General features: G+C 39.0%; 1 protein-coding gene across 25 annotated transcripts in view; it reads left to right on the forward strand.

Moving 5' to 3' along the window:
- Sil1 (SIL1 nucleotide exchange factor) overlaps positions 1-26,631 on the forward strand; it is a 301,994-nt gene that overhangs the window by 205,276 nt on the left and 70,087 nt on the right. For all 25 annotated transcript variants that reach the window (XM_021255897.2, XM_021255896.1, XM_087180674.1 and 22 more), the window contains 4 exons: positions 2,590-2,710; positions 6,328-6,427; positions 20,239-20,430; positions 26,068-26,189. In XM_021255897.2, coding sequence (XP_021111556.1) covers positions 2,590-2,710; positions 6,328-6,427; positions 20,239-20,430; positions 26,068-26,189 — 535 coding nt within the window. The remainder of the gene's footprint in view (positions 1-2,589; positions 2,711-6,327; positions 6,428-20,238; positions 20,431-26,067; positions 26,190-26,631) is intronic.

Genomic DNA, 26,631 nt, shown 5'->3' on the forward strand with positions numbered 1-26,631 from the left:
TTTTCTTAGAGGATTGGGACTGGAATTGACATAAAACAATTACAACAGAGGAAACTGCCCAAAGAACTTCTCAAAAGAACTCTGGAGCAGACTGGTGAACAGACAGGAGAAACATTACAAGATCCTCCTAAAGAAACAGGAAGACCAGCAAGATGTTAAGTGTGTCCTAGCAAAGGAAACAGGAAAACAAAACACAGTGCTGTCAGTGTAAGCGATACCATGTATGAAGACTACCTTAGGTGTGATAATTGAAGCGAAGATTATTTCTGTGGTAGTTTTATTTGTATTTTCATCATCGTTCACATAGGAATTTATTTTTGCTGGGTTTTTTTTTAGATTTTGTAAGCAAACAGTTGATGTTGAAAGCATTGATGTTTATTCTAAACACTCAGTATATATTTGATATTTTATTTTATTTTATTGATATTTCATTTTCCCGCTAAGTGCACATTGTAAAATATAATAGGAAGCTCTTGACAAAAGAGAGGTGACAAGTATGGCCTGCCAAACAAGAAAGGAAAGCTAAACACATATGCTTTTAGTGTAAGCGGTACTTGTATATGGAACATGCTGTGGTCATGTGTGAAGGCTGCCTTAGGTGTGATAATTGAAGCAAAGATTATTTCTATGGTAGAGTTTTGTTTGTATTTTCATTGTAGTTCACATAGGAATTTATTTCTTCTGTAATTTTTTAGATCTCATAAGCAAGTAAACGGTTGATGTTGAAAATGTTGATTATTCTAAACACTCATTATGTATTAAAAATTTAATATTACTGATATTTTACTTTCTGTTAAGTACACATTTAATATAATAAAACTCATAAAATTAAAATTAATAATTCATCAAAAGAAATAATTTCTAAAAAATAAATGTGGGCATTATATATTTGCCATAATGTGCCTTTCAAAAAATTTGCTGTGATGCCCCTTAAACACTTTGAGCGGGGCATGATGGCACATGCCTGTAATCCCAGCACTTGGGAGGCTGAGGCAGGAGAATTACCTTGAGATCGAGGCCAGCCTGAACTACATAGCAAGACCATGTCTCAAAAAAACAAAAACAAACAAACAAAAAACAAACAGGTACTGGGGATTTAGCTCAGTGATACCACTCCTGCCTGGCAAGTATAAGGTTCTGATTTTGATTCCTGGTACAAAAAAACCCCACCAAACAACAATAACAAAACAACCAAACAAAAAAAACCCCCACACTTAGGCAGGGATTAAAAGGAGATAATTATGCATATACCCTATATACTATAGGTTCCACAGGATCTCCCTGGTGCAGCAGAACAGAAGCAGCATGTCTTGACAAGGTGTTTTCCTGCTCCTTAGTTGGAGGCAAAGGGGGCTAGAATAACTCGAGTTCACTGTGGTCCTGCTAGAGTTGAGAAAACTGTTGAACTCTTGCTACATCTTTACCCTTTTATACTCAGGATTTACCTTATCATTCTGAGAGAACTTGTGCTGTGTTTCCTTGGAGGAAATATTTTTAGATTGTCATTATTTTAGATTCTTAAATCAAACTCACCACCAGCAAGGCATTGGTTTCCTCTAGCAGGAGAAAGCAGGGTTGAAGTCCAAGTGTCAGAAGCACCATCTTTGCTTTAAATTTCAAGTCCCCTGAAGGTCCCTTTTCCTGAAATGCTTCATCCCTGCAGCTGTTAACACTCATCTTTGTGTTCTAGAACTTAGCACAGTGGCCTGGTATAAAGTAGTTGCCCAGTAAATATCATTTCTGTGCGTGAGTGAATGGGTGTAACATTCCATTTATAGTATGTGGTTTTGCACAGTTGCTTTTTAACTATCCTTGGGCCATCATAGGAATAGCCATCCATTCACAACACTTGTTTTCCCAGCTAATGGATCAGTTCCTCTAAAATACGTGGGTGTAAGTTTTCAGTTTCTCTTGGTTCTACTCCCTGCTTCCTTGGCTTGCTATGTCCTCCTCCATTCCAATCACTTCCTCCTTCTTTCTCATAAATGTTGTGAGCCACAAATTTTTTCTGCCAAGCTCTGACATAAGGGCTAGAGAAATTCAGAAGGCAGAGATACAGTAAATCCTGTGTTCAGGAAGGAGAGAGCTTCATAGAAGGAGCCTGTTTAAACAGATGAGGGTGGTGTGGTAGGAAGCTTGCCGAGAATGCAGGGTGTCTGGGGTTCTGTGGGACTGTCCGGGGAGAGGCAGAAAGAAGCCAAAAAGGAGACAATAAGTTAGCCATGTCTTGAGGGGTGAGTAGGTATCCACCATTCACCTAGTGCACATAACAAAAATATGTATTTGCTCAATTTAAATAAAATATAATAGCTTAGACATGCAGGTTCTAATGAGGGGAGGTTGGTCTATGAGGAGATTTTTCCACCTTGCCTCAGCATCTTACAGATTCCCTTGTAGATTAGCAAAAATAGTATATGTGAGTGGGGTGTGTAGGTTAGAGGGAGAGCAAGGACTGGATGGAGGAGGTATCTGACACAGCAGTTTGGTCCTCATGAAGTAGTAATTCCTATTGACTTCTTATCCAGCCATTCCATCTCAGTGCCCCTCCAAGGAGTTTAGATCATATGATCCTTTTTTCTTGGCTTTTAGGTCAGGCCGTTCCTGCAGGATCCCATGTAAGGCTGAATCTTCAGACTGGGGCAAGAGAGGTGAAACTCCAGGAAGAAGACAAGTTCCAAAGTAATTTGAAAGGGTTGAAAAAAGGCAAAAGGTACAGTGTTAAATGCAGGGACTGGGAGGTTCAGTGATGACACTGATTTTGAAATACTGAAAGTGTTACCTAAATTCATGTGGATTTTTACAATTTGAAATTTAATAGCGTAGAATTTGTGACAGATCTGTCAGGGTGATATGAAAGTTTACTTCTACAATCTTTGGAAGGAAACAGTTTGCAAAAGCAAACTGATACTTTAAAAAAGGCTGTAGGGGGAATGCTTAACCTGCTTTAAAAATGAAGCTGTTTTCCCCAGTACTTTAAGAGCACCCATTTGAATCCCAACAATTAATGTGCTGATTACAGATGAGTCATCTATTCATTAAAACAGGCCTGTTAGGCCTTCTGCTTCACAGTAATACTTCCTTGGTGAACAATAAAACTGCATTTTAAAGTCTTTAATTCAGACTAACTTTTCCTCTTGTTAGTCAGTGTTAAAATGGGCTTTCTTACATTATACAAGTAGAAACTACTGCATTCCCCAATGATAGGAGGTTGCCTTACTTTTTAATAACCAGTTTAGGTTATTTGATTTTAAAGAATTAACAGTCTCTGTTTTTCTGTTCATTGCTTTGAATTAACAAGTTTTCTTTACTTGGCGTTTCTTGAATGAGGGGGAAGGAGGTTAGGCATGAGGTGGCAGGGATTGCCAGAATTGTGCGGTTTGGTAGCTCAGTAAAAAATACCAGCCATGAAGTTTCTGACACAGGGGCCAGTTAATTATGACTTGTGGGCCGTATTAGGACTGCTGCCTGTTTGGGCCTGTAAGATAAATTGATTTTTACATCTTTTAATGGTTGGGAAAAACCAAAAGAATAATATTTCATGACTCATGAAAATTATGTAAAATTCATACTTTAGGGTCCACAAGTATTTATTGGAAAACAGTTGTGCTCATTTCTTTGCATTTTGTCCATGGCTGCTTTCTGGCTGTAGTGGCAAGGCTAAGAAGTTGGAACAGATAGCCAGCCCACAAAGCCTAAAATATTATACATTTTTAGAGATAGTTTGTTCTAAAACATGTAAATTTTGGGAATTAATAATAGATTGAGTAGGCACAACTCCGTCCTTTGATTTTAACAAATTTTGCAGTTAGACATGAATCAGAAAGGGACCTTAGAGACCCAATTCTTACCTGAGTCTTTTCCTTGACATACCTGGCAAAAGGTCATTTAGCCAGTACAAGTGTACCTTTAGTCAGGTGGCAGTCACAATGTCACAGAGAAATCTAGTCAGATTTGGGCAGCTTTTACTATTAGAAGATTCTCCTTTATATTGAGATATATTGTTGTCCTTATAGTCATCCCAAACTGGGAAGAAACCTCCTTTCCCCAATTTCTGCAGATAGGCTCATACTGGAGTAGCCCAGGTCATACAATTACTATTCTTACATCATATAAGAATCAAATGTCATTGTTATGGCCTCTGCCAAACTTTCTGCATCCCCAACACACACACACACACACACACTCTATGTCAGTGTCTCAAAGTATTTAGAAGGTCTTGTATCTAGAAGGTCTTTTCTCATGTCTAATCCAGGTTTTATTTTCTAAATAAAAACCCTGTTTTTTCCTCATGGTTTAAAAAAATTGAGTTAGGAGCTGGACATGATGGCACACGCCTGTAATCCCACTGATGAGGCTGAGGCAGGAGGACCGCAAGTTCAAGGCCAACCTGGTCAATTTAGCAAGACCTCATCTCAAAATAGAACATAAAATGGGTTGGGAATATAGGTCAGTGGTAAACCACCTGCCTAGTACTATATATACAAGCCCCTGGATTTGATCCCTAGTATACCCCATCTCCCCCCCCACACACACAGCAAAAGCAGAGCCATCTATGTGGTCTGTAGAGAGCATCATAAGGGAGAAAAACTTGTTCTCACTCCTGCCTCTTCTCTCCTTTGGAGTGTTTCTGGAAGCTCTGCTCTGGAATGGCCTCCAGAAAATGCCAGGCATTTTCTCTTCCTTCTCAGTAGTTATAGCCAATGGAAAAACAAACTGAACAAAAGTTCAAAGGCTTTGACCAGGTGATATGGTGCTATGAGCTCAGTGAGAACATCTACTGTGTATGTGGGAAAGGGCATGTGCTTGTATGTGTAGAGGGGGATGAGAGCTATGTGTCTGAGAGTAGTGACAATGTGTGGCCCCAAGAGTGGAACTTGGGGCAGCAAATAGAGACACAAGGCAAGGTAGGATCAGTCCTGATCAAGTCTAAAGGAAGAGGAGATAATTTGTTCAAGCTATAGCGCCTGAATGCTTAGCTCCCTTGTAAGGGAGAAGGCAGGGTGGTGACATCTTCATGCTTGGCAGTGGATGATGTTCTGTAGGAAAATGGATTTGGGATTCTCTGCCATACTTTGTGCCAATGATCTGAATGAAACATTTCTTTTAATGGATTAACTCACAATTGACATATGAATAAGTACTCAATAAATGAGAGTAGTTACCTATTATTAGTATAGAAGTTCTGAGGCTTAGAGAAAACAAGTGTTTATCGCTTCTCGGCCTTTTGGGTAAGATCAAGTGGAGAAAACAAGTGTTTTTCTCAGAGCCCTAAAGGGTATCTAGGATGAATCAAAGACTAAAAGAGCAGAGCACTGAGTACACATCTTTTTTATGAAAGCTGAGACAGACCCGAGACCTGGGATCTTAGACTGTGCAACCAACATGCTTGTCCTCCCTGGAATGCAACAGGACAGTAGCCCCTTTGACCCTACCTCTGAAGTCTCCACCCTGTCACAGCAAGACAGTCTTGTCAAGTACATTCCATAGTCCACACTTCCATTTATCTACATCACCTCTGTTCTTACCTCTCTTAATGAAACTGAATTGAGAGTTAGAAGTGAGGTCTTGGTGCCCCCTGCCTCTCCCAGTGGATGTCTTCTCTCCAGTCAAGATGAATGGTTGTTGCTTGGATCAGCCCCAGGAGCCATCATGAGGATACTACTCTAGTCTTTGCAGGTTCTTGAGATTATTGCCGCATTGATGCCTTTACTTCCTTTCTGTGGAGGCTAGCTATGGAAGCTAGCTGCCCTTGGTTCTACTCCAAGGTATCTCAAATCCATTCCTTTGTCAGGTTGTCCTCTAGGCTCAAAGGTTGGTCTTAAGATATAAATCTATCCAACTCATTTTTGTGAAGGCAAGCTGACTTGTCAAATCATGTCAGACAAACTGACAGACTCAATTCCCTGTCATCCTCACCCCCAAATGGCATAAATAAGGGTGCATGTTACAGCCTGTTTCTGCACCCTTTGCCTTCTAGAATACCCTCACTCTGGCATGTGTTCAAAGAACACCACAACACAGATCTTCTATGTTCATTTCTGCCTAAACATCTGGCTAAAAGCTCTCTGTTTAGAGTGGGCTTTTGTCTCCCCTACCCTTTCCTCATTTTTCATGAAATAGCCCCATCTTCAGCCATGTCTTTCCACTCTTAACTTCAAGGGAAGGTCACCCTGTTGGCTCCTGACTGTCTGAGGCACAGGTATGGCAGTGCACTCAGGGTCAGAGCTGGGCTGGCCTGCATTACTTCAGGGTGCCAGCCACCTAGAGCACTTTCTTTCTCAGGGGACATTGTGTCTTTCTCCTAACTCTAAGTTTTGTTTTGGGCAGGCTGGATATCAACACCAACACCTATACATCTCAGGACCTCAAGAGCGCACTGGCCAAATTCAAAGAGGGAGCACAGACAGAGAGTTCAAAGGAAGATGAGGTATGTGACATTCTTTCCAGTCTGTAAACATGAAGGATGGTCTTGGTTTTTTGTTTTTGTAGTGCTGGAGGTTGTGTATGAACCCAGGGCCTTGCGTATGCTAGGCAAGTGCTTTACCACTAAACTACATCCTCAGCCCTTTTAAAAGTTCATTTTGAGACAGCATTTCACTAACTTGCCTGGGATGGCCTGTAATTTATGATCCTTCTACCTCAGCCTCCTGAGGAACTGGCATTAAACAGGTGTACCACTGCACTTGGCTTACCTTGGTGTTTTTGCGTGGGAGTATTTTAAAATAATTTGAAGAACTATAAATGACAAATGAGAAACCCTTTATAGACAACAACAATAACAAAAAAAGTTGTTATGGTGGTGCATGCCTATAATCCCAGCACTCTGGGAGGTTGAGCCAGCAGGAGTACAAGTTTGAGCCTAGCCTGGGCAATTTAGTAACCTAGTGAGATCCTATCTTAAAATAAAAAAGAGCTGGGCCGGGGATTTAGCTCAGTGGTCCCACCACCTGCCTCACAAGCTCAAGGACCTGAGTTCGATCCCCGGTACCAAAAATAAAAAATAAAAAAAATTTTAAAAGGCTGAGGATGTAGCTGAGTGTGAAATCCCTGGATTCAATCCACAGTACCACAAAACAAAACAGTACTGGGAACATTTTTGTCTAGTTTAGGTTAGGACCCTACTTTCCACTACATATTTAGAAAAAATTGTAGCATAGAGCTGAGGTGGCCTCACTCTCTATTATAGATATGACAGGGATAAAAGGAGATTACAATCCACAGACTTGTTCCAAAAGAACAGAGGAGCTGGACCAGGAAAGAAGAAACATGGATCTTTGTCCTTAGAGCATATAGCAAATATATTTTGGGCCTCAGGCTCCTAAAATATAAAACAAGTGACTGGAACAAGAGGATGACTGAGGTTTCCCCCAGTTCTAATTTTCTGTACAAGCTAAGGGAATGAGAAGGAAAAAGAAGCAGAATCGTAGCCCCTTGGCTACGTCCCTGGTGTCTAGAGTGGCTCACAGGTACAAACTATATCAGGAAGAAATCTTACTTTTAGATGGATCTTGAACTTGTATAATAGCCAGAGAATGTCACAAATCGTTTCTTTACATTTCCAGTTGAATACTGTCAGTCCCTGAAAGAACCTTCTCTGATGGCCATGTTGGAGACATGTTCTTCCTTCCTCTTTCTCCTTACAATCCCTTTGCCTTTGTCTTCCTCTCTGTCCTGTCCCCCAGGCTTAGAAGGACAGCACCAGTTCCTTGTGGAAGAAGCCTTAGGTCCTTCAGATACTTTAGGACTAAGTATTTCTGAGAAAAATGAACCTTTGTGTGGGAGGGGGTGTTATTGACCTATTTAAGACACGCTAAGCAAGTCTCTATGCCTTTATTCATTTTACCAAAGTCATATGTCTGCCATGGAAAGTGTGTGTGTTTTGGGAACCAAGGAGTAGCGTGATGGGAGCAGCAGCAATGGGTGAAGGAAGGTGATGCATGAAATTCCATTCTCCTCCAGATGTATTAGCTGGGGTGGGTAGGGGTGAGAAAAAGCAGATCTGCTACCTGGTGAATGTGAGGGCAGGAGAAAAGAGCATACATGTCTAGGTGACTGCTGCAGGGATTGCCCCGGTGGCCTGGGCTTGGGCTCCTTCCCACTTGTCACCCCTTTCAGTATGGGCGTCTTGTGGAGCTGATGGGAACATTAAAGTCACTCAGGTTAGTTTTTTCTCTGTGAATGGAAGTCCTACTTAACCCCTTTTACTTCTTTCTTGGGAAGTGCAGTGGGATTTTGCTTCCGCAGGTAATAGCATTTTCCTCTCATAATTCAGTTGTAGAAAAGTATGAATATTTATAGAAAGATCTGAAAAATGTAAAGGCAATGAATTAGTTAAAAGTTTTCTGTTGCTGATTTTTGCAACTTAAAACTGCCCTTTCCCCTTACAAGAGGATCCCAGTACCAGAACCTAAATGCAAAATTCCAGTGCCTGCTGATTTGAGCCACCTGCCCACTTTCATGTATGGCTGTCACATTTTTTTTCTTACTTCTGTGGAGCTTAATGTTGAGGTTGCTGGGTCCTGAAGTCCTTCTACTTTTATTTGGAGCTTGTCTGGCCTGACAGGACTTTACTCACTGCCAGTGTGCTGTCAGCACTGGCTGTGGGACTGGCAAATAAATTGACTCAAAATAAATTTGGGAATTCCTTACATGTTTAAAGCTTCTGGCTAAGATGCCTTCGTATTTTAATTTATTACTTTTTAAAACCATTCTGTGTGATGTCTTTAAGTACATCACACAGGATGGTGCTTTTCCTATTTATAAAGACATTATTAGATGGGGGCCATACTTTTCAGTTGTGTGGTTTTTGGATTTTAGTTTTTTGTGAAAAAAAGCATCAGTTCCATTTTATCAATGCATATCTTAGTTGAGGTGTAAGTTAAGTTCCTTGCTTTTCAGAAAAGCTCTGTCACACTCAACAGATTCAGGTTGTTAGGTTGAATCTTACCTATTTATTCCTCTATTATGATACATAGTGTTTAATGCTTTATGTCTTAACATGTCAGCTATTGTTTACCTATATCTTATCTATTATTACATTTTAAAATACAGCTTTCCAATGTATAATGGATGTTAGGAAATAGGGAGAAAGTGTTCAAATGGGAAGGAGACCAAGGGAGGAGGGAGGGAGGGAGGGAGGAAGGAAGGAAGGAAGGGAGGGAGGGAGGGAGGGAGGGAAAAGAAAAAAGTGAAAATTGCAGCTGCCCTTTGGGGGACTGGGGATTTAGCTCAGTGGTTCCACCACCTGCCTCACAAACTCAAGGTCCTGAGTTTGATTCCCAGTACCAAAAAAAATAAAGAAAAAAGTGAAAATATAATGAAAATTTGAAACAAAGCTTTTGTACATAGGGAAGGTAGGGGGATTAAGCGGGGGAAGGGGATAAAATAAATTTTATTTTAAAAATTTAAAAATATGGCTTTCTTACACTTTTGAATCTGAGAAAGAAGTAGTAGGCACATTTTTCTCTATCCTGCTAAAGATGACAAAAGATCCTAGACATAACATTAAAAACAAATACAGAAACCTCTAAAAGGTGATGAGAAGGTGGCAGACTGGGAAGTGATATTGGAACTTGAGGAATGACATGGCAATGAGTTTCTTAGATTTCCTTTTTACTCTCTATATCCCAGACTGAGCACTAGAGAGTCCCAAATCCTGGAAATGCCAACAAGTGCACATTTTGAAAAAGTCTAAGGAAAATCTGCTCTTTCTAGAAAAAAGGCCTGGAAAAGAGGTAATCTAACTAGATAAAAACCTTTTTGAGAATATCAGTCCTACACCAAACAAAGACCATGGAAATCCTTTCTCTCCCTCCCTTTCTCACTCTCAGTTCCAGTGAATGTTGAGTGAGGAGTCTGGACTTCCATCCCCTTCTTGATGGTATTAGCAAATTGTACTGTGATTCCTCTACCAGGGTCAGCAGAAGCCAAATAGGGAGCCTGAATTTGCACCCCCTCCCCATGGCAGTATTGGGATGGAGACTGCAAGATGTAGCTTAGTGTGAAGACCTTTGTTTCAATACCCAGTACCACTCCCCCTCCCAAAAAAAGTAGAAGAGAGAGCGAGCAGCACTTCTACAACATGTGAAGACACAGCTAGAAGGTGGCTTTCTTCAAGCTAGGCAAAGGTTCTTTACCAGGAATGGAATTGACCAATGTCTAGGTCTTGGACTGTCCAGCCTCTGCAACTGTGAGAAATAAATGTGTTGTTTAAACCACCCACTCTGTGGTATTTTGTTACAGCAGCCTGAATTAAGACAGATGTTGCACTGAGATGATTCAGAAGTTGGAATTATCTATCAAGGATTTTAAAGCAGCCATCATAAAATTGCTTCACTAAATAATTGATTGAAACAAATGAAAATTCAGCAAAGAAATAAAAGATATTTTAAAAGAACCAAATGAGCTGGCCATGGTGGTGCCTGTAACCTCAGCACTTGGGAGGCTGAGGCAGGAGGATTCCCACGAGTTTGGGGCCAGCTTGAGCTCCATAGTGAGTTCAAGGCCAGCCTGTACTACATAGCAAGACACTCTGAAATAAATAAATAAATAATAACTAAATGGAATTACAGTGGTCCCCTGTCACCTGGGGAGGTTATGTTCTAACACCCCCAGTGGTTACCTAAAACCATGGATAGTAATGAACCATATATATGTATATGTGTGTGTGTATATGTATGTGTGTATTTTGGGGTTTTTTTTTTAGTGCATATATCCCTAAAATAAAAGTTTAATTTATAAATTGGGTACAGTAAGAGGTTAAAAATAGGAATAGAACAATTATAAACATGATTTCAATTAATCTTAGTCTTCTTTGTGTCATTTGGCAGCTGTTGAATCTATTTCCCAGGGTCCCTTGTTGTTTTTAAGGTATTTCTGAGTAATTGGTCACTGATATCAGCCCTACCTTCTAGTTCTGACACTCTGTCCTCATGTTGGTCACTTCTGTTGCTCATACTTTCAGTATTTTAATCTAGATTTCTCTTTGGTACCTTTTCATGGATATCAGTTCTTTGCTAAACTTTTCATTTTTGTTTTTTATCATTTTTTTTGGCTCAGCTAGCTTTTTATTATTGTCTTCTATAAACTCACTGATCCTTTTGTTTAGTAAGTCCATTATCTATTTAGTTATATCTTCTTTGAGCTTACCAAGAACATTATTGATCTGTTGTTTTTAATCTCTCCTTTTATTATTTTGAATAATTCAGCTGTGTGGGTTTTGATTTTCTCCCCCTCTGTGCCCTGTGGGGGGCCTCTGGGGGAGCGGGGAGCTTTTGGAGGCATTTGTTGCCTTGTCTTCTCATGTTTCTTTCTTTTTTGTGTGTGCTGAGGTTTGTGGGTCGATTGTAGTAGAAAGACTTTGTTGCCAGTATGGAGATCTCTTTAGTGTTTCTACTGAGTGCAACAACTATACCTCAACTGACAATAGAAAAGAATCCTACAATAATAGCATAGAGTTAACTATCTAAAGATTAATAAAGAAATGGTTATTCTAGTAAAGATAGAGGGATGGGGAATGGGAGAATGGAGGAGTAAAATTTGAAAAATTAGTCAATGGAAGATGAGAGGAGAGAAAATTGAGATAAAGGATCTTATTAAGGAGTAAAAGGAAATTAATAGAGTTGGATAAAAGTAACAGAAAAGAACAAATAAGAAAAAAAAACAAAACAAAAAGAGAAAAGAAAAGAAAAAAATTAAAAGGAAAACCAAAAAATAAAAATAAACCATAAAAAAGGGAGGGACCCCTCCCCCCCAAAAAAATGAAGAAAAAAAAAAAGAAATGAGTTAAAAAATTACTCTGCATTTTTTTTCCTCTGTATATTTTGAATGAATGGTTTCTTTCCAGGTTCTTAGAATCCAGGATGTCACAGTTTTCTTCACCTACCTTTATAGCCTGTGGGTTTGTTAGCATCCCCATGCTCCAGAGGCCTGTGTGTCTGTGTACTCCAAGGCATGTCCTTGGTCACTTTGGTAGATGTAGAAAGCAGTAAGACCACCAGTCTCTGCTCTGGATGTAGGCAGCAGGGCAAGGGGTTCAAGCAGACCACTGGACTTAACGCAAGCACTTTCAGACTCTAAAAGCCACATGTTGGGTCTGCCTTCTCACCATGGAGGGCAGGGCCTCTGTATTCTTCTTGGCCTGAGCTTAAACTTCTCATAGGGTCCTGTGTCTATCCCGTACCTTCTCCATAACTCTCTCTTGTGGCCATCTCCCACCTGGTTACTGTGGTAGGGTAATAGTGGGAATCCTGAAGTGAAGTTGTTCTGTGGCTCAGTCTTAAGCTGTTAGCCCCTTCCCTAAATGGCTCCTGATTAAACCTTCTTGAATATGATGGGTGCTATATTGGAACCTCTTATAAATGTAGCCTGCCATGTAGAAGGAGTTATTTTCAGAGTAAAACCCCATGTTGTTTTTGCACTTTATAATAACCATGAGGTTTTTTTGGAGGCTAGCACTGCTGGCCTGGTCCATTGTTTCTCCCTGGAGCTGGCAACCAACCCTCTGTGTTTACCTTTTGTCTACAGAGACAAAGTCCTCTTCCCTGGGAGCCTGCATGAGCTTTCCAGTCTGCTTCCTTCTCTTTTTTCCTGCGTTGTGCTCTGTTTCTTTAGTTTCTCTGTACTTCTTCTTCTTTTTTTTTTTCCTGGTACTGGGGATCGAACTCAGGACTTTGCACTTTTGAGGCAGGCACAGCGCCACTAAGGTAAATCCCCGGCCCTCTTCAGTCTCTCTGTGGTTTCCAATTTTCCTGTGAGCTCCTTCCTGATTCCTGGAGATATACTTCTTTTTTTTCTCTTCACCAAGTCTTTTTCCTCCCTAGGTGTCTCAATTCTAGGTCCTGCAAAGGCTGTATTTATTTTCCTGTTTATTGCTACTCAGCAAAAAATCTGAAAACCCAAACTATATGAACATATATACTCAAAACACTGTAGATAAACCAAAATGGAATTCTATAACATGTACTTTACCTTGCCATAGGAAGGAGAAAAAAATTCACAAAAACTACACACACACACACACACACACACACACACACACACACACACACACCAGAGGAAACAAACAAAAAACTAGAATGGCAAATGAGTTCTAACATATCAATAATTACTTTAAAATATAAAGGTCTAGATACACCAATTCAAAATAGAGTTATCATAATAGATTTTTTTAGATGACCTAAACGTATGCTCTATATAAGAAACCCATGCATGCTGGGGATTTAGCTCAGTGGGTCCTGAGTTTGATCCCTGATACTGCAAAAAAAAAAAAAAAAAAAAAAAAAGAAAAGAAAAAGAAACCCATGCAAACAGAATAATAAAGGGAAGAAGGTAGAAAGTGAAAGAATATTATTCTTTTTTTAAAAATCAGGAATAGCTATTTTGACATTGACAATTAATATATGATTGATTTCAGAGCAGAGAAAATGACCAGCAACAAAACAAATATGATATAATGATAAAAAGGTCAACTCACTAAAATACATCGTCAACCTAAATGTATATATACCAAACTTTATTTGTGTATCAATATACCTGAAGCAAAACATGACAGAACTGAAAGGAAGAAACAGACAAATTCACATTTATAGTTGGGAACTTCAGCATCCTTTTCTTAGAATTCCCAGAGCTACTAGGAGCGAATCAGCAAAGATTTGGAAGAACTGAATTGTACTGTCAACCAGAATAATTTAGTTGACATTTATGGAGCATTCCATTTAATAACAGCAGAATATGCATTCTTTTTAAGTGTTCATGGAAGTTTTACAAAATTAAATGTATCTTGGGTTATAAAACAAATCTCAACAAATTTAAAGGAATCAAAACTATAGAATTTAGTCTCTGAAATCAAAGTAGAAACCATTAATAGCAAGAAAGTCACCAAACATTTTTGTCAGAGAATAAATCTCAAGGAAAGTATGCTAGTAAAAATAAAAATATACTTTATCAAAATTGGTAGAATACAACTAATGCTTAAAGGGAAATTTCTAGTCTAAATAATTCTGTTACAGAAGAAGTAAGATCTCAGCTATTTAATAGAAGGTTCTACCTCAAGAAAGTAGCCAGAGGAGGCTGAGGCAGGAGGAGTGCTGTGTTCAAGGCCAGCCTCAGCTATACAGTGAATTCAAGGTGAGCCTGAACTATGTAGCCAGACCCTGTCTCAAAAAAACAAAAAACACAAAACACAAAAACTAGAAAAAGATGACCAAAATAAGCTCAAAGGAAGCAGAAGGGAAGAAATAATAAAGAGCAAAAAATCAATGGCATTAAAAACATAAAAATAGTAGAGAAAATGAATAAACCCAAAAGGTGATAACTTCTAGCAAGACTTACAGAAAAAACAAGATGCAAATTGTCAATAGCAGGATTGAAATCTGGAATATTACTTCTACAGATCCTGTAGACATTAGAAGGAAAATATGAGAATGCTATGAATAATTGTATGCACATAAAATTGACAGCTTACACGAAATAGTTCAGTTCTTTTGAAAGTACACACTACCCAAACTTTTAATCTTAATAGTCCTATAATGATTAAAGAAACTCAATTTGTAGTGAAAACCTTTCAAAAAAGGTCTCGTAGTTCAGATAGTTTCGCTGGGGATATCTAACAAACTTTTAAAACTAATTAGCATCAGTTCTACACAATCTTTTCCTGAAAATGGAAGCAGGAGAAGCATTCCCAACTTAATTTTATGAGACCAGTATTACACTGATAACTAAACCAAAATACAAAAAAGAAAAAAAAAGTATAGACTATTATCCCTAAGGAACATATTTGTAGACATGCTCAAGAAGATATTAATAAATAAAATCCAGCAGTTCATAAAAAGAATTACACATTGAACCAAATAGGATTTATAGGAATGTAAAACTGGTTCAATGTACAAAACAAAATCAAGTGTTGTAACTTGCCATATCAACAGGCAACACAAGAAAAACTACCTTATCATGTATCAATTGATGTGCCAAGAACTTGTGACAAAATTAAGCAACCATTCAGAATAAAATATCAGAAACCTAGGAAATAGGTTTCTCAATAAAGAGAATCTTTAAAAAAAGATCTACATCCAACATTGTACTCAATAGTGAAAGACTACTTTGCCACTGAGTTCAGGAACAAAGCAAGAATGTTTGCATTTACTACTTCAACACAGTTCTAGCCAATGCCATAACACAAGGCAAGGCAATAAGGCATATAGATTAGAAAGGAAGAAATAAAACTATTTCTGTAAATAATACCAATTTTCTATGTATATATCCCAAAGAACCTCCAAATACATAAAACCACCTTCTAGAATTACTGAGTTCAGCTAGGTTACAGGATACAAAACCAAAACAAATCAGTTGTATTTTAATATATAAACAGTGAATATGTGGAAATTGAAGTTAAAAACACAAGCTGGGTATGTTTCTCACACCCTGTAATCTCAGCCCTTGGAAGGCTGAAGCAAGAGGATCACTCCCAGGTTCAAGGCCAGCCTAAACTACCTATCAAGACCCTGTCTGAAAAAACAAAGCCAAACCACCCACAAATACCATTTATAGCTCTCTTTGAAATAGAATATTGAGGAATAAATCCAACAAGACGTTTACAGGATCTATGTGCTGAAAATTATGTGTTGATGAAAAATGATGAAGTTAAATCAAAGATTTAAATGAAAGTAGACATATTGTGTCCATGGATTGAAAAATTCAAATAGTAAAAATGTCAGTTCTCCCCAAGTTATCTATAGGTTTAACTGCAATTCTGGTCAAAATCCCAGTAAGATTTTTTTTTGGTACTGAAGATCAAACACAGGACCTTGCCACTTGCAAGGCAGGCGCAGTGCCACAGAGCTAAATCCCCAGATCCCAGTAAGATTTTTTTATACACATAGATAAGTTTCCTCTGAAGCTTAGGTAGAAAGATGAAGGAACTAGAATAGCTAAAACAATCTTGAAAAAGAATAATAAAGTGGAAGAAAACACTTTCTCTGATTTTAAAACTTATTTTATAGCTACAGTAATCAACACAATATGGTATTAATGGAAAGAAAAAATACAGATTAGTGAAACAAAACAGAAGCCAGAAATAGATCCATACTAATACATCCAACTGATTTTTGACAAGTGAAAAAGCAATTCAACAGAAGACAGTCTTTTTGATAAACAGTGAATGTCTGTAAGCAAAAATATGAACCGTGACCGAAACCTCACACCTTGTTAAAAAATTAATTCAAAACTGTAGATTTAAATATAGAATGTAAAACTAGAAAAGAAAACAAAACCTTTCAGACCATAGAAGATCTTTGCAAATTAGAACCAGATGGAGTTCTTAAGACATGACACAAAATGCACAGTCCTTAAGAAAAAAAATGAATAATTAGACTCTACCAAATTAAAACCTTTTTCTCTATGAAAGATCATGTTAAGTCATTGGAAAGATAAGCCCCTGAGAGAAAATATTCAGAAATCGTATACCAGCAGTTCTCACTTTGTTATCACATGGAACCATAAAAATGACTGTGCAAGCTGAAACTGCAAAGCAATCTTTAACAATCAAAATAAAAATCGTAATTGTTTCATGACCTTTAAAATGTTTTGCCAAACATTAAAAAAATACATTGCTGTCAGTTATAAATGTATACAGAAATGAAAAAGTAGGAATACTAATTTTTTTTAGTACATAGTTATTTAAAACACTAGAAACATTGAAGTTGAAGTTTTTATTTCTTTGGAAAAAACTTGTCAAAGAGTAGATTGAACAATGCTTAGCTTTTCATTGTATAACGACGTGGAGCAAGCATCTTTTCTGGGTCTTGGTAAATTATCATGCTCCTTTCTAAGAGTAGATCAGCTTCTAACCTTTTATTTATTGTGTTTTCAATGTTGTGAAATTTCTCACAGTTCCTGTAATGCCAAGTTTTTGCCAGTGTCACTTCATCCTTTTCCTCACTTTTAAAATTTATGTTTGGAGGTTTGCCTTTGCTGAGTTTCTTTGGCTGCACATCTAGAGTTTATCAAACAGCATCTGTGCCAACGTTCCCATGATCCACTCTTTCTTCTAAAACTCTATGTATGTTCAATTTGAATTTTAGAGTTACTGCTTCTCATTTCTTTGTTGTACTTTTATCTTTGATGGCCAGTGTTCTCTTTATCTCTTTTTTTTCTCCTTTCCTCTCTCTCTCTCTGGCTGTGTGTGTAGTTCAGGCTGGTCTTGAAGCCTCGAACTCATGATGGTCCTCCTGCCTCAGCCTCCCAAATGCTAGGATTACAGGTATATGCCACCCACTTTTGTGAAACGTTATGGGGTTCATCACTAGGAGATAAGGATGCTGTGTAACTGTACTTTTGGGATCTGTGTATGAAATGAATGACAGATGTCCAGTGAACAATCTCTGGCAGACTTTGAAAGAAGTCATATGATTGATCAGTTGCTGCTGCTGGGGGCCATTTAAATTATGTAGTGACTTTGGAACTGAGGAGCTAGGAGCAATGTTGGTATTTCATACAGTTAAAGTTAATGTATTATGGTAACTAAAATTTGAGTCATGGGAGATTGGTCTTATTTAAACTGTGGTATTTGAAATTGGTGCATGTCAGCTCTGTGCAAAGGAAGGACTATCTGTATCTGACAAAGGCCCTCTATCTAGAATATATAAAGAACTCTTACAGTTGAATAGTAAAAATCTACAGCTTATTTAAAAATGGGCAAAGGACACAAACATATTTCACCAGAAAGAATATAAGCAGAAAAGCACATGAATATAAGGCAGATAAGCACATGAAACAACCTTAACATTATTAGCTATTAGACAAATGCAGATTAAATCCACAGTGAGATAGCATATATCTGTTATAGTGCATAAAATAAAAATGGTGATAATGCTAAATACTGACAAGGATATATATAAACTAAATCTCACATTGTCAGTAGAAATGTAAAATGATACAGCCACTCTGGAAAATAGTGTGACAGTTTCTTATAAAACAAAACATATGTTTATCATATAACCTTGTAGCAATTACATTTTTGGCCATTTATCCTAGAGAAATAACTTATATTTCAATAACCTGTGTACAAATTTTTATATCAGTTTTATTTATTATTAGCCAAAACCTAGAAACAGTGCAAATGTTCTTCAACACTTGGTTAAACAAACTGTATATCTATATGATGGAATACTATTCAGCGGTAAAAGGAGATGAACTTTTTTTTTTTTTTTTTTTTTTGGTACTGGGGATTGAACTCGGATCCTTCCGCTTGCAAGGCAGGCGGCGGAACCACTGAGCTAAATCTCCAGCTCCAGGGTACCACGGATTGAAGTCGGGTCCTTGCGCTTGCACAGCAGGTGGCGAAACCACTGAGCTAAATCCCCAGCCCGAGATGAACTATTGATGTCTACATTAATTTGGGTAGATTTCAAGGGCATTAAGCTCAATGAAAGAAGCCAATCTTAAAAGGCTATGGATTGTGTTTCCATTTATAACATTTTCTAAATGTCAGAATTATGGAGATGGAAAACAAATTGGTGGTTACCAGGGCGTAGGGATAAGAGGGAGTAGAGTGTGAGGATAAGGTGCAACTATGTATAAGGAGGTTGGTCAGTGGAGTTGCTTGGTGGTGGTAGTTAAGTTTCATATCTTAATTGTTCTGGTAGTTTGGAGATAGATTTTAAAAAACTGTATAGAATGATACTCATGTACATGCACATGCAAATGAGTATGTGTAAAAGGTGGTGAAATCTAAGGCCTGTATTTTAGTGAAGAGTTCTAATCCTGTGGCCTTTTCGTGGTTTTGACAGTGTACTGTTGTTATGCAAAATGTACCATTGTGGGAGGCTGATAAAGGGTACCTGATACTGTCTGTACTGGTTTTGTAATTTCCTATGGGTTTATTCCCTGTGGGTTTACTTCAAACTAAAATTTCTCCCTTCTCCCTCTCTTTTTGCCCCTCCCCCCCTTCTCCCCCTCCCCCCCTTCTCCCCCTCCCCCTCCTTCTCCCCCTCCCCCTCCTCTCTCCTCTCAAAAAGAACTTCTTAGGGCCAGGCACCATCTTTTTTTTTTTTTTTTGTACCAGGGATAGAACTCGGAACCTTGTGCTCACAAGGCAGACAGCAGAAGGCACCATCTTTTTTGTTGAGGAGGTCACTAGTTCCATGTCCTGCTCACTTGCCCGTTTTCTCATAGCTCTAGAAAGTGACTCAGCTTTCCAAGGCCGCTTTGCCTGGTTTTAGCAGCCATCTAGCATCCTCTAGCTGAGTGCCCAGAGAGCATTTCAACATTGTTTTACACAAAGAATCAGGATGTGACACCCTAAGATGTGATTGCTCTGTTAGGAGCTCAGTCTTTTTGAAGAGAACCTGATTCATTTCTTTTGTTGATGTTTTCATAGAGTGCTTGTAAGTGGAAGAGAAATCCATAGGTAATACATGAGCAATTTGGAGCTGACAGCTCCTCATCATCTTGCTTTTTATAAACATTTGTACCTTTTAATTTTTCTTAGAAGATACATACATAAACCACTGTGACCTTTTAGACGCTCTTTATAAGCACTGTCTTCCAAAATTTGGAGGAAAACAGAGTGCCACATGTATAAAATATCCAATTAAAGTCTTTTATTCACCTCCAACATAACTTCATTTAAAAAATCTTTATATGTATGTAGGGTGGGGAGGAATTGAGAGAAAATTATTTGAGATTTGAGTATAGTACATACAGTAATTTAGCCATTTCAAACAGTTGAACAAATTGTACACCTGTGCTTAGATTGACAGTAATGACAGTGATTTAATTTTCATCAGGAAATTGGTGCTGCTCTGACAGCTCTTACCCACAGTGTCCTACATTTGGGTTTTCCTAAAATGTTGCTGAGTTGAGTAGGACAAGACCAAGATAGTCTGTCATTGTGGAAGGTAAAGAACTAAGGTATTGATTATTTTAACAGAGACCTCAGCCATCCCCCAGGTGAGGTGAGGGGTTGAAGGGAAGCTTGCAAAGCTTTTGTTGACCTCAGTGATTACAACATTGCATTCTTCCAACATTGCAACTGTCATTCAGACTCAAAGTGAACCTGAGAAAATCCTGAGTGTGCTTTTGGACCAGAGGCCAATATGGGTAGATTCTGAAGGCTCTTCTTCTCTGAACATCTTAGAAAGTATCAGGATTAGTTCTTTAGGAAGGGCATCCATTGTAGACCATACAAGTCTTGGGGTTATGTCTACAATCAATTAATCATCTCCTTGGTGCTCTCCTTAGGCAAGGCAGGCTGAGGTAAAGCAGCTCTTCCGCCCGATTGAAGAGCTGAAGAAGGAGTTTGGTGAGCTGAATGTTGTCATCGAGACTGACATGCAGATTATGGTGCGGCTGATCAACAAGTTCAACAGTTCCAGCTCCAGCCTAGAAGAGAAGATTGCTGCACTCTTTGATCTCGAGTATTATGTTCATCAGGTATTCTATATCTTTGTCCGTAAATCTAATTAACAGCTCCAAAAGTAATCCCTCTTGCCCAAAGCCCTGAGAAAATAGCATCAGCATCTTTCCATTTTTCCCAATGCAGAGGCTGTTTTTAATCTAGGCCAGTATCTTTTGTAACTGAAACATTCTTAGAAGCCAGAATGAGCCCCCTTTTCACTTGCTGTGTTTTTTCCTTTATTTTTTTTAACATGATGATATAGCAGAAGTAAAATAGCCATACTCTCTGACCTATGTAGCTTATAGTCTGGAAGAGGAAACAAATAGTGAATAGTTGAACAAATTAACAAATAATGAAGTAATTGAAGAGTATGATAAGGGCTCCAGAGGGGAAACATAGGACCTAGTCAGGGGCAATAAAAGGAGGTTCTCAGAGGATGTGCCTTTTAGGCCGAGCATTTAAAACTGATTAGGAGTTTGCCAAGTAAAGAGGGAAAACTAGAACAGAGGATGGCAAACTGGTACTCTTGGGCAAATCTGGCTGGATAACTGTGCTTGTAAATAAAGTTTTACTGGGACACAGTCACCCCTCGTTTTTTTGTGGCTATTTTCATGCTACAGTGGCAGAGTTGAGTAGTCATGACAGGAACCTTATGGCTTACAAAGTAAAAAATAGTTACTGTCGTGTCCATTAGGAAAAGTTTGCCAGTCCTTGATTAAAGCGTTCTAAGCAGAGTAAGTAGCATGTGCAAAAGTTCTGGGGACAGAGAAGAGCTTGTTGAGATTGAGGGCCTGGGAAAGATTGGAGTGACTAGAGCACAGTTACAGGGAGGGTAATAGATAAAGTAGAAAGCTGAGGGTGGGGTCAAAGAGGTGAGATTGTGAGGGGTGGGGGATGTAGCTCAGTGACACCATGCCTGCCTTGCACGCACAAGGTCCTGAGTTTGATCCCTGGTACAGAAAGAAAAGAAAAAAAAAAGAGAAAGAGAGGAAAGGAGGGAGGGAGGGAGGGAGGAAGGGAGAAAAAATGGTTGAAGAGGTAAGATTGGGGATATTGTGCTCTTTATGATTTTTAGCCTTAGTTCTATGAACCATTGGGGAGCTTGAAATAGAAAAGTAACTGATCAGACTTCTAATAGCCAATATTTATTGAGCATTATTATATATCAGACACTGCTTCAAATGCCATATATATATATATATATATATATATATATATATATATATATGCTTTGTTTTGAGATAAGGTCTTGCTATGTAGTTCAGGCAGGCCTTGAACTCATAGTGTCCCTCCTGCCTCAGCCTCTCGAGTTCTGGGATTACAGGGGTGCACCACCATGCCTGGCTGCTTTGTATACATTAATTTGTTGACTGCTACAGCTAAATTATGAGTAGGCACCACTATTAATTGGATTTTTGTTCTTTGTTTTGAGATAGGTTCTCAAATGAATTCATTGAGTGCCTGCTAAGCCCAGGCACTGTTTGGAGCACTTGAGATCCATTTATGAGCAAGACTGGAGGTTGTCTTTTATTAGAGGCAGGGAGAAAAGATACCAAATAAGTAAATTATAAACAGTATGTTTGAAGGTGATAAGTATTACAGAAAAGTAAAAAGGAAAGCAGGATAGGAATTAATAGTGTTGAGAAGGAGCATCTCAAGCAGGTAGCACAGCAAGAACAGAAGTCCTGAGCAGTGAGGATGCACTGTTGTTTGAGAAACCACAATGAGGTCTGTATGGGAGGAGCTGATTTAAAGGAGAGAAGCAGATGAAGCTCAAGAGAAGAATGTGAAGGCCTCATAGACTATGGAAAGGAGTGAGACTGAAGGATATCGAGCAGAAGAATGACAGGATCTGACTTACTTATTAAAGGACCTCTCCACCTGCTATGTTGAAAATGGGGCTGGATAGGGCTGGGGATTTAGCTCAGTGGTCTCACCACCTGCCGCACAAGCGCAAGGACCCGAGTTCAGTCCCCGGTACCAGAAAAAAAGAAAAAAAGAAAGTGAGGCTGGAGGTGAGGGGCACAGGTAGAAGCAGAGGCCAGCTAGGAGGTTCTTGCAGTAATACAGGGTAGGGATGATGGTGGCCCAGGAAGCTGTGTATTCATAATCAAAGGCTTGTTTGAGATCCTCATCCAGGCATAGATCCTCAATGTCCTCCCACACATGATAGTGTCCTTGTTTTCTGTAAACTGACTAAAAGACATTTTTTGTTTGTTTAGGATTTTGTTAGCTTTCGTGGTGAAAGAAAATGAGTGTGCATGTATCTGCAGGAATTATGGAACAGCCTCTTCATCTTCTTTTTCTGCTTATAACTTTTCCTCAGGTCTCACATAGCAGGACTGTGATCTTAGAGAAAAAAATAAATCTGGGTTCTCTTTCCCCAACAAAAACTCCCACAGCTTTTCTGTTAGAGATATTTAAAGTATTAAGGATCCTAGGGGTTACTGACCAGCTCAGTCTTGCTCTGATGTTGACAGCTTTTATTTATTTATTTTTTCATCTTAACAAACTTGCATGGACCTTTAGGTGTCAGGTTTCTATAGGCTCTTGCTTTAGTTGCACATGAAAGGCCAAAGGGACTAGAGAGAGCTTAGTGTACCTAGAAGAGAATGAATACATAGGAAGCTTGGGCTAGCATTTCCTGTCCACCCCCTGCAGGGCCTTTAGTCACCTGGCAGTGTCATTCCTCAGGTGACATCTCATTATACTTTCACAGGTCACTTGGAGAGGTAAACCATTTCTTGGATATTACCAGACTCACCTGAGGGTATCACAGAAACCATTCCACTAGTCAGGCCAAGCTTGCCCTGTTGGCAGAGGGTCATGAAAGTCCGGGTCATTGCCATTTTGATTAGAAGTCTAAGGGCCTTGGCTTAGGCTGCCCCATTAGGCTGCCATGTAACAATGTTAAATTACTTTTTCACCAGGAGATTGTAGAAGACACAGCTTAGCCCTGATTTCCAGTTGTGATGGAGAATTGGAGTGATGAGTGTTAACTTTAAGGAATTTAGAATTTTTCTAGCCAGGAACTCCTCAGTCCATTCCCATTCCAGGTTTCACTGAATGGAAGTTTAAGGAACTATGGACTTCAAGGACCTGAACTGGGTCTGCCCAAGGATTCCTTATGGCCATATTTGAATTATTAAAATAGGATATGTGAAAAGCGAAACCTTGTGTGCGGAAAACACTTCATGAGTTATTTATGAGAAACGGCTTCCGTCTGTCTCATCTACTCTGGGGCAGTATACATGCCTTTCCTTATGTGATCCCTTAATTGTTTACCCTCATCTCTCCCTTTCTATGTTTCCTGTTCACTCATTGTCTTGTCAGTGATCCAGTTCCTTCCTTTCCTCCTGAAAGGAAGGAAATAGTTGTCATAGTTCCCTTTGTTCCTTTCCTAATGTACTGCCTATTCTCTTCATCTGTGCCACTCCAGCCTGAAGGCAACCTGAGAAAAGTCTGTCTGCAGACCCAAATGAAGAGCCGTGCACCTGGGTCCTGGTCATGCATTTCCTGTCTGATGCTGAGGAGGGCCCAGCTTTTGGTGTGCATGGGCAGAATGACTTTTTTCTTCTTCACTACCAGTGAAATAAAAAATGAGGGAATACCTCAAATGTATCAGCATTTCTATCACACTGAATTATTGTAGGAACATAGATGAACAGTCTAGAATGGCACTTCTGTGACTGAGCTGTGTTGCTTTGGGGCTAACAGAATGGCAGTTGCTCTACCTGGAACTCATACCAGCTTTGATATGGGCATCCTGGGCACAGGATGACAGGATTCTGGGCTATGGGTTTGTATTTAGAAACCCTAGAGCGAAGAGGATCAAAGGATAGGCATCAGGAAATTCATATATTTTAAAATCAGAGCATGTAAGGAAGTCCAGTGTTTATGTTGGCAAAGCAATCCACTTGTGCATCTCCCTAGTTAGCCAGGCTGTACCTCAGTATTCCTTGCTCTTTGTAAGGACAGATTGGGGCAGGAAACTCCTAGCCCTGGCCGGCCAGCCGCCTTGCTCATTACAGCAAGAATTATCTTTTAGTTTTTTCAGGTCGGTAGTAACAGGGGCCCACTTACTTTGTTGGCACAAATAAACATCAGATTGCTTTTTTTGTTCACAGTAGAGTTTTATTTCAGGAACTTTTTTTCTGATCATATTCATATTCTTTGGTTCAGTAATCATTTATTGAGAACCTAACTATATGCTCCACATTATTCTGGTCAGAGTTGTTCTAGTCATAGAAGCTACAATAGTGGATGAACAGACTAAAACTTCTGTTGTGGAGATTCCATCAAAATGTATAAAAATGAGCCAGGTGTGGTGGTGCATGCCTGTAATTTCAGCACTCAGGAGGCTGAAGAAAAGAGAATCACAGTGAGTTCAAGTCTAACCTGAACTACATAGTAAGACTTTGTCTCTAAAAAAAAAAGTATAAAAATGATCTTCTGAGTGGTAAAAGCCCACCCATAAAACATTGGCAGACTCAGATACTGTGCTTCATATTTGATTTCTCTGTCAGAACCCACTTTCAGTTTGGAGCCAGAAGCAAGGACACAGATAAGAAACAGCTTTGTAGAATCTGGAAGAAAAAGAGATAGCCATCACCTTGTTGGGCTATAGCTTCCTGAGTTTTCCTGGTGATTTGTAGAGTGGGATCAGCTTGTGGGCAAGAGACAGCTTTATTTTGGTGGGGTGGGGTGGGGGTACAAGGGTGGGGGAGGGAGGGAGACAGATTTTGATTTTTTTCACATATAAATATAGGACTTAGTAAGTTAATTAGTAAAATGGTAATTTAATACTAGTTTAAAATAATCTAAATGCCACAGAAATCAGCATGTCCATTACAGGTCAAACTAGAGATGTATGATAAGTCAGTACAGTAATTTAGTACTGATTTCATTGTAATGAGACCTTTTTACAATCTCTTGGATTCATTGTTTAAGTATATTAAAGTCATTCAGCTTATTACAGTTACATAGTGATAGAAATACTCTTGTACTGTCCAATATGTAGTCACTAGCTAGTAGCACAGGCCTAGACTAAAGCCTTTGTGAGAGTGACTTGTGCAGATTTTATCATGAATGTCCTTAGATTCAGTCAACCTTAGAAAAGAAGGGTACTATTGTTATTTCTCTCCTAGCACTCTTGTATCACTCCCTCCCCCACCTCAGCCTCCTCATCAACAGGGCTTCTTTTATAGTCCCTGGCTTCTAATTAAAAATCAGCTTTAAAAAAAAAAATATCTGTTGCCTCCACTGCCCGCATTGGGATTGGACATCAACAGGAAGCATGGCACCATTTAGTGGTGCTCATGATGCCAGATTCTTTGTGTTAACAGCTTATATGTTTGGAGTAAGCTTTGTGACTCATTATGGTATTAGAATTTTCCAAGACATATTTGGCATGAGCAGTAGCTAGGTGCCATTTCCGCTAGTTCCCACGCAGGTACTTTTAAGTGTGTTATATGAATTAGGAGTTCTCACATTTAAGATTATTTAAAATTTAGTTTGTTTTTTACATACCCTTTCCTAGTTAGTCAGAAAGGCTAGTGTTGCTTTTTACTTGGCTCTAAACTTGTTTTTGGATAGTCACCAAAAGAAAGACTGTCAGAAGAGCTTTTCCTTCCTTGATGGGTAATGTGTCCTAAGCCATACCTTTGTTGCAGATGGATAATGCGCAGGACCTGCTGTCCTTCGGTGGTCTTCAAGTGGTAATTAATGGGCTGAATAGCACAGAGCCCCTTGTGAAGGAGTATGCTGCATTTGTGCTGGGGGCTGCGTTTTCCAGGTGAGCTGCGTAGACGGGTGTCCCATTGGCTGGATAGTATGGCCCAGTTGGTTTGAAGGTTACATTTGCACCTGTGCACATCTCAAATTTCAGTGTAAGACCATTGAAACTAGAATTTAATTCTGTCTTTATTCCAAGTAGTTAGGAATTTTCACCCATGTTATCACCATCTATGACTTTCTGTTCTCTTCCTCATATATATATATATATATAATAACAGATCTTAGGTCATATTCTTTGTTTTAGTAAAAAGCTAATAAAAAGTTAGATCAGCCATAGATTGTAGTAAGTGAGGAGAATAAACTCCAAGAGTTGACCCTTATGGGATAAATCTACATGTAGTAATGAATAAATGATGAACCTGACCAAGGAAGACCTCTTGAGGGGAATGTGTCTTCTCCTAGTTGTCTGGAACCAATCAACATGCAGTCAGGTCATTGTA

This window comes from Heterocephalus glaber, unplaced genomic scaffold, assembly GCF_053883595.1.
Source record: "Heterocephalus glaber isolate CG9 unplaced genomic scaffold, H.glaber_assembly_v1.0 deba00001465, whole genome shotgun sequence".
Taxonomy (NCBI): domain Eukaryota; kingdom Metazoa; phylum Chordata; class Mammalia; order Rodentia; family Bathyergidae; genus Heterocephalus; species Heterocephalus glaber.